This window comes from Pseudoliparis swirei, chromosome 2 (assembly GCF_029220125.1).
Source record: "Pseudoliparis swirei isolate HS2019 ecotype Mariana Trench chromosome 2, NWPU_hadal_v1, whole genome shotgun sequence".
NCBI classification, from domain to species: Eukaryota; Metazoa; Chordata; class Actinopteri; order Perciformes; family Liparidae; genus Pseudoliparis; species Pseudoliparis swirei.
The window spans coordinates 7,688,852-7,696,814 of record NC_079389.1 but is presented as its reverse complement, the minus strand read 5'-3'; the positions used below and the strand labels follow the sequence as shown (position 1 = coordinate 7,696,814).

The following is a 7,963-nucleotide window of genomic DNA, read 5'->3' as shown; positions in this document are numbered from 1 at the left end:
TTCTGCATGATCTTGTTTTAAATAAAATAGAGCTAGAGAGCAGAAAAAAATAACCAAAGGAAGGAATAGATAATGAGAGAGAGAAGCAACACTTCTTGTTTACACTCAAGATCAAAAGATTTCTCACTCCATGTTGAAAACCACAAGTGAGGATACAGCGATGTTGCACCTCCGAGATTAGGGATGTTTAATTGTACTGGCCTGTTTCGAGTATAGCCCAGAATAACACTTAATGTCATTATTTTGTGGCATAATGCATTCTTCAGTATTTGTGAATAAAAAACACTTGTTGGTTTGATGTCTTGTGATTTTGAAGCACTTGTGCTGTAATGTGATGCGACTAAAGCACATTACAAGTTCAATAGACAAACACTGCAGCTATCCACGGCACACAATATCAATTGGCTTCCTCGGTCGCAAAGTGTTTAACAGTTTGTTATTATCTTGTGTTCACATTGCTTGGTATTCTAGCCAGGACTTTTCTATGAAAATAAAATTACATTTCGAAAGCTAAGTATGCCCTGGTGTGCTCCTTTATATTTGACTTTCCAATAACTTTATTTATATTGCACCTTTAAAAACAGGGTTTACAAAATGTTCTTCAGCAAAGAAAGGCAAAACATAACGTCAATATAAGTAAACATTTTAGAAAATACAGGAGGCCAAAGAGACCATGCCGTAAAGGCAATGAACACAAGAATGGAGTAGAAAAATACAAATACAAAATAAAGGAGAACAGACAAACTAAATTAGGGGAACCAAAGAACTGCATAAAAGGAAAACATCACTTAAAAGCAGTTCTATAAGAAGTTATTTTAAGGAAGTTACTGATTCTGCGGGCCTTATCCCCTCAGGTAGGTCGTTCCAACGGCGAGGGGCTCTAATGGCAAAACACGGTCACCCTTTGGTTCAAGCCTCGACTATGAAAAACCAGAAGGGCCCGACCGGAGGATCTAAGGGGCCGAGCTGGCTCATATGGGGCTAACTCAGGGGTCAGGAACCTTTTTGACTGGGAGAGCCATAAAAGCCAAATATTTCTAAATATATTTCATTGAGAGCCATGTAGTATTTTTAACGTATAATTAAATATGTCTTGCTTATAATCCGACTTCTGGTGCTGTATGATGCTACGGGGGGGGGGGGGGGGTGCAGGTGACTTTTTCTTTGCTCCGCCCCGATGCGCGCGCACACATCGACATCGGAGCTCTGCCGCGCGCGAGACGGAGAGCCGAGAAGAGTTAACGCAACACGTAGAGACAGAATGACATGCTGCTGATTAGATACGATCAATAACAGATGTTTAGTTTAATAAAAGAACAAAGACGTCTTTAAGAAAAGGACCTTAAATTACTTCTGCTGTACTCTGGCGCGATAGAGAAAATTACAGGGGGGCGGGCGGAGATTATTATTTTTTTAACTCAAAATTGTTTGCCATATGCCGTCACCGGATGAGCCATATATGGCTCGCGAGCCATAGGTTCCCGACCCCTGGGCTAACTGCTAACATGTCAACGATGTAGCTTGGGGCCAGACCCAGGCGTGCTTAAAAAGTGATTTATGTGCCAGTCATATATTTAACATATAAACACCATGTTCGAGCATACATGCACTTGGTACCAGAAGACCTCAGGCTAAAGGTCAATGGTTGACTTGCTGGTCGGATGGTCAGGCACAATGTTTATATGTTCTGCATGATCTTGTTTTAAATTAAATAGAGCTAGAGAGCAGAACAAATAACCAGTACTGCAGTTGGGAAAATCAAGTTTGAGTGGGCCGTGTTCAAAGCCTCCACTATTTCGGAGACAAGTACTGTGAGAATTGTGGTGGGACACCCGAGAACCTGGTGAGGAGGCTTTGAGGCTGAAGAAGCAGACTAGAAGGGCATCGGCTGCGATGCGGCGTGGAGAATGTGTCAGCGGCAATGTGAGCGTTGTGGCGAAGAGGGAGCTGAACCGGAAAGGCAAAGCTATTGATTTACTAGTCGATATAAGTTCCAACCCTCAACTGGGTGGTTATAGTTATGAGCTGTGGGCAGTGACAGAAAGAATGAGAGCGGCCGAAATGAGTGTTCTCTGTAGGGTGGCTGGGCTTAGAGATGGGGTGAGGAGCTCAGATATCCCGAGGGAGCTTGGAGTAGAGTCAGCTAAGTGGTTCAGGCATGGGATCTTTATGATTTCCTTTGGATGTTTTCCCGGCATGTCCAATTGGTAGGAGACCTTGGGGTGGACGCAGCACCCGCTGGAGAGAATATTTCTCATCTGCTTTGGAAACGGCTTGAGATCCGCCAGGAGGAGTTGAAAAATGTTGCTGCAGACACCCAGACTACCTCCCTTCGCCTGCTGCCACTGCAACCCGGCACTATAAGCATCAGAAAATGGATAGATGGGTGGACATTTAGTATAAAAGCAAAATTGGGCTGATATAACTCTGTAATTGTGGCAGGACAGAGCTACCCCCATCTACTCTTGGCTGACACAGAATCACATAGTGTGTCTGGTCTCTGTGGCTGTTGTGTGCTTTTTCACACCTCCCTATATGTGCCCCTCTTGGCGGCTCAGACAGCTTTAACCTACACTTTGGTGAGGTGTCAAGAGCTCTTTGAAGGTTCATAGACGTCTTTTAATCAGCAAAAGTTAATCACCCTTATGGTTGACAAAGGTCTGGTTAACTCATGCTCTTTTGTTATCAGTATAGGAGCTGTTGCTGGGTAGTGTGTCTGTTCTGTGTGTGTGAAGGTATGTGTGTGTGTTTGTGTTTGAGGAGGAGGGGGAATCATTCAATGACGTGTATTCTCCTAACTTCTTTGTTCTTCTACATTCAAAGGCTCTTGTTTTCTAACTTTTCTTGAAAAGGGTATGTAAGTGCATATGAGTGTTTATCACAATAGCGGGTCTTGATTACACATTTCCTCTAAATATTCCTCATTGACATTGTGGGTGTCACTAATCACATTACACTTGTCTGACTTGGTGGTTTTCTTTACTGCATTGTACTTGCATTCCTCCCCCGCTATTTGAAGAGAAGAAACAATGTTAATGGCTGCACGACAGAAATAAATACTTGATTATGTCAATCACCGAATACAATATTCACATGAACAGGTATTTTTATGAGGAAAAATAATGAAATATATGTTTATGGATTCATCATTTTGGTTTTATTGCACTTAAATGTCATAGTAAGGCTTTGGATAAGACCTGTGCTATTATAAATAGATGTATATGAATAACAATATAAGTCATCAGGTTTTTCATAATTATATATCTTCTCCAGTTTCCCATTTTAGCATTTCCACTGCTTTCATCCAGCAGTGTTGAAATGTAACTAAGTACTAATTACATTATTAAGTACTTTATAGCAATATATATTTCAGGTACTTTGTTTTTCCATTGTGTGCCATCACAGCTGCAGCAATAGTTAGTTGACTGCTAGTTAGATGATACATTAAGAATAATGATACAAAGTTAAAGATTACATTACTCAGCGCATTCATTTTCCTCTTCCTAATTTCCCTAACTGATAGACACAACTAATCAATCCTTCAGGCGTTCAATAGGTAGACTTCAGCTTCTCCGATGACACTGTAGTCCTATTAGAGTCCCCGAAGTGATTAACTTAGTTAATTGATTGCCGTGTTCAGATATATTTAAGTCACACTGATTCATCAGCCTGATTAAAGCCACTCAAAAGAGTTTATCTAATAAACCATTTGCTCCCACAAAAGTGATCAGCAGTTGCTGCAGAGCCAAACGTGTCCCTGTTGGTGCATGAACCACTGGAAGGCCATTGGTCGATGGGGCAGCCTATTTGCATATACTGGGGCTTATAGACTCCCACAGCAAAGTCAGAGTTGAACACAGTTGTGATTTGACCTGACATAGCTCAGGTGGTGGCTTGTTTGCATCATTTATAACTTCTTCTTTTTTTAGCTGCACTTTGTAACCCCTCAGGGATTTTGCAAGATGACAGAGCTGTGGCTGTGCATGGTGCTCTCTTTATGTGTCTACTCTGCTCAGAGTACAACTACACGGTATTTCACCTATGAAGAGGATGCACTTGGAACGGAGATAGGCAATCTGTCCCAAGATTTAAAGATTGACCCGGCCGATGACCCCGACACATCGTTCCGCTTCATGCAAGAAAACAACTCTTCGGCGATCGACATGAGGGAGAGTGATGGACTCCTGCGCGTGGCACAGCTGATTGACAGGGAGCAGCTCTGCCCCCGGTCTCCGCGCTGCTTCATCGCCTTCGACGTCGTGGCCTTCTCGAAAGAAAAGTTTCAACTCATCCACGTGGAAATCGAGGTGAAAGACATCAACGACCACTCTCCTCATTTCCCGCGCAACGAGACGCACCTGGAGATCGTGGAGAACGTCCCGCTGGACTCGAGATTCCCGCTGCAGATCGCCCTAGACCAGGACGTGGGGGACTACTACATCCAAAGCTACACCATGTCTGCCTCCAGTCATTTTGCCGTGGAAGTGCGACATCGGGATGATGGAGTGAAGTTTGCCGAGCTGGTGCTGGTGAAGGAGCTCGACAGGGAGGTGGAGGACTGCTTCACCATCCGAGTCACCGCCACTGATGGAGGAGAGCCGGCCAAATCCGGGTCCATGGTGGTGCACATCAGCGTGCTGGACTTTAATGACAACAGCCCGACGTTTGAACACAGCTCGCTGAAAGTTGAGCTGAATGAAGACTGCCCGGTGGGCCACCGAGTTCTCAAAGTGCGCGCTTTTGACCCCGACCACGGAGTTAACGGGGAGGTGACGTACGCGTTCGCCGACGGGCTGTCGGCAGAAGCCAGCCGCCTCTTCCACGTCGACCCCTTTTCCGGGGACGTGACTTTGAAGGCTCTTGTTGATTTTGAGAAAAAGAGGTCATATGAGCTGAACATCATCGCCTCGGATTTAGGCACACACTCTGTCCCATCCAGCTGCAAACTCGTGATAGATATCCTGGATGTGAATGACAATGCCCCTCAAATCAACATCAAACCGATGACTTCCAGCACTGATGGAGTCGCTTACATCACAGAAGCTGCAGCCGAGGAGAGCTTCGTGGCTCTTATCAGCACCTCGGACAGAGACTCTGGCTCCAACGGGTACGTGCGCGTCAGCCTGATCGGGCACGAGCATTTCACCCTACAGCAGGCATATGGGGATTCCTTCATGATTATCACCAGCACCACTTTGGACAGAGAGAAGATCCCGGAGTATAACTTGACTGTGATTGCAGAGGACCTGGGAAGCCCTCCCTTTAAAACGGTCAGACAGTACTCCATTTGTGTGACAGATGAGAATGACAACCCCCCTCTCTTCAGTAAGTCACTTTTTGAAGTTTCAGTCCTGGAAAATAACATCCCAGGTTCATATGTAACCACTGTTGTTGCTCGAGATCCTGACGTGGGAAAGAATGCCAACGTTTCCTACAAACTCATAGATTCAGAGGTGACGGGAGGAGCTCTAATGTCCACTTATGTTTCTGTGGATTCACTCTCAGGTTCTTTGTACACGTTGAGGTCTTTTGATTATGAGGCCCTTCAGCAGATTGAGCTGGTCATCCAAGCTGAAGATAGAGGTTCCCCCTCTCTTTCAAGCACATCCACAATCAGAATTAAAGTTGTGGATCTGAATGACAATTATCCATACTTCACCTTTCCCGTCCTTGTGAACGACTCTGCCGATATCCCTCTGCCTTCGAATGCACCTGCTGGCTATCTCGCCCTTCGCGTCTCAGCCGAAGACGAGGACGAGGGAGTGAATGGCGAACTCTGCTACCAAATTGTACAAGGTGACCCACAGCTCTTTACAATGAACAAAGACACTGGAGAAATTGTTTTGAAACAATGGCTGACATCTGAAATTGGAGACGTGCTGGAAATGAAAATCGCAGTGAGTGACAATGGCGGATACCCGCTCGGTAGCAGTGCCACCATTAGGTTTGTCGTCTCAGACACACAGCCCTCCGAAGACCAAGTCTTCATCGTGTTGCGGTCAAGTGATGATGAAGAAGGCTCCGGTTTGGATGGCTCGCTAATTGTCATTATTATGCTCAGCGGGGGCTGTGCGTTGTTGCTGATTGCAATAATGGTGGTTGTTGTGACATGCAAGCTTAGCCGTGGAGGGAGAAGCCGTGGCTCCAAGAGAGAAGCGTGTCACAGCCTGTTCGACGGGAGGCCCGTTCCCATGCTCGGCTCAACCGAACCAAACACGTACACGGCACAACGAGGCTTCTTCCACGAGAGAACCTCCTCGTCCCTGGATGATTCCTGCCTGTATGAGCAGAGGAGTGGGGACTCAGAGACAAAGGTGAGTCAACTACAGGGATTTTGTGTTTGTTTTTTGATCTCTTATTTTCATATGCATATGATGTTCCCAAGTGCTGCCTTGATCTCTGTGCCAGAAATGGAAACTGAGCTCTCTGCTGTCATTCTGTTTGTTCCCTTAGATGTTCCTTCCCTCCAAGCCTTTCCAAGCAACATCTGTGTGGCAAGGTGACAAATACTGCTTGCAAGTGAGGTAAGACAACTAAATGTAATTTATTTTCTCAGATAGGATATGCTTTATTCAAAGTCAAATCTGGCTGAAAACAGGGGGTACTTAACATGCACCTTGCATGCGATCTGTTGCTGGTGGCGTTCATGTGGAAATGAGGTTAGATGGGAAGGATAGAGAGAGGCCTTGTATGTGAAAAAATATATATCAATAATCAAGCTAATGTGTTGCAGTGGTGGCTCACACTGTATCTGTTGATTGTGTGTGCAGTGGCATTGGCAACAGCGACCAGCTGAGCGTAAAGGACAGCGGCAAAGGGGACAGTGACTTTAACGACAGTGACTCTGATATCAGTGGCGACGGAGGCAAAAAGAACTTCAGCACCTTCCAACCAAGACTTAAAGGTACGTCTTCTTCTTTCAACATTTAACATCACACACTACAGTTCAATGTAAATATTCATCAGATCAAAAATGTATTTCTTCTTTCTTTTTCATTTTTATTTCAGGTTCATCAAGCACAGCTAAGAGCTTGTCTGGGGATTGCCAAAGCATGGACTGTGCAGTACCACCGCAGAGCTTCAGAGGCCCCATGGACAATGCATACACCATCGGATTCGCCCCAGTACCAGTTTTCAACAATCCACATGGCTATCCTCACTTTTGGAAAGACACTCATGGCACAAATCACCCAAATTCGAGGAGCAGCATTCAGACCTCCTCTAAGACCGGCACCCTCCCGTCTTACTTTCCTCAGCAGCAGCGTAAGGCGGGTGTCGGAGCTGCTGAAATCCACAAGCAGAGTCCGACTATTGTTACTGTGGCCACGGCATCAGAAGTTACCACTATCTTTTAAAAACTGTGTTCGTGAGCTAATTGAGATGTATTTTGTGGATGTAAATATTTGTAAAAACTGGTTATTGCTATGAAGTCAACAAGTGTATATATTTTCTTTTAGTTGATACTAATTATTCTAAAAGGTTTAATGTTTATTCATGTCATGCGTTTTTTCAGAATACTGTATTACATGATGCACACTGGTGTTTCTTTATCCAATAAAAGTGTGACTTGAATTATAAAAAGGTCATATATTTTTCAAAAATAATCTCAAGTACGAACATTTTTACGACTATCGCGAGATCAAACAATCTATTTAACTGAGAAACATTGCATTTTGAAGATTCAATATAATTCCCTTGCTAGTTGAAACTCCAGTTTGACTGTGTGAACACGTAGAACTCTCCCTCCAGTTTGAATCTACATGATCAAGACTGCAGTCAGTGATGATCAGATGTGAAATCTCAAGCTGCTGCATTACCTGGGAGACTGCCTTTGAAGACTCCTAGGTTGCTCGGTTGACTTTTTTGCATGCAAATGAGAGAAGTAGAGCTGGTACTCGAGTGGAAAATAAAGTATAAACCACTATTCCAACAAAACCATGCTGTGTGCTATCACACCTACTTC

General features: G+C 44.5%; 1 protein-coding gene across 1 annotated transcript; it reads left to right on the top strand.

Annotated features, from left to right (window-relative positions):
* The first annotated feature begins 1,893 nt into the window (after positions 1-1,893).
* pcdh8 (protocadherin 8) lies at positions 1,894-7,407 on the top strand. The gene is made up of 5 exons (XM_056427089.1): positions 1,894-2,100; positions 3,930-6,314; positions 6,454-6,524; positions 6,771-6,904; positions 7,009-7,407. The coding sequence occupies exons 1-5, from the start codon at positions 1,894-1,896 to the stop codon at positions 7,353-7,355; spliced, it is 3,144 nt and encodes a 1,047-aa protein (XP_056283064.1). The 3' UTR covers positions 7,356-7,407.
* Positions 7,408-7,963: the final 556 nt, after the last annotated feature.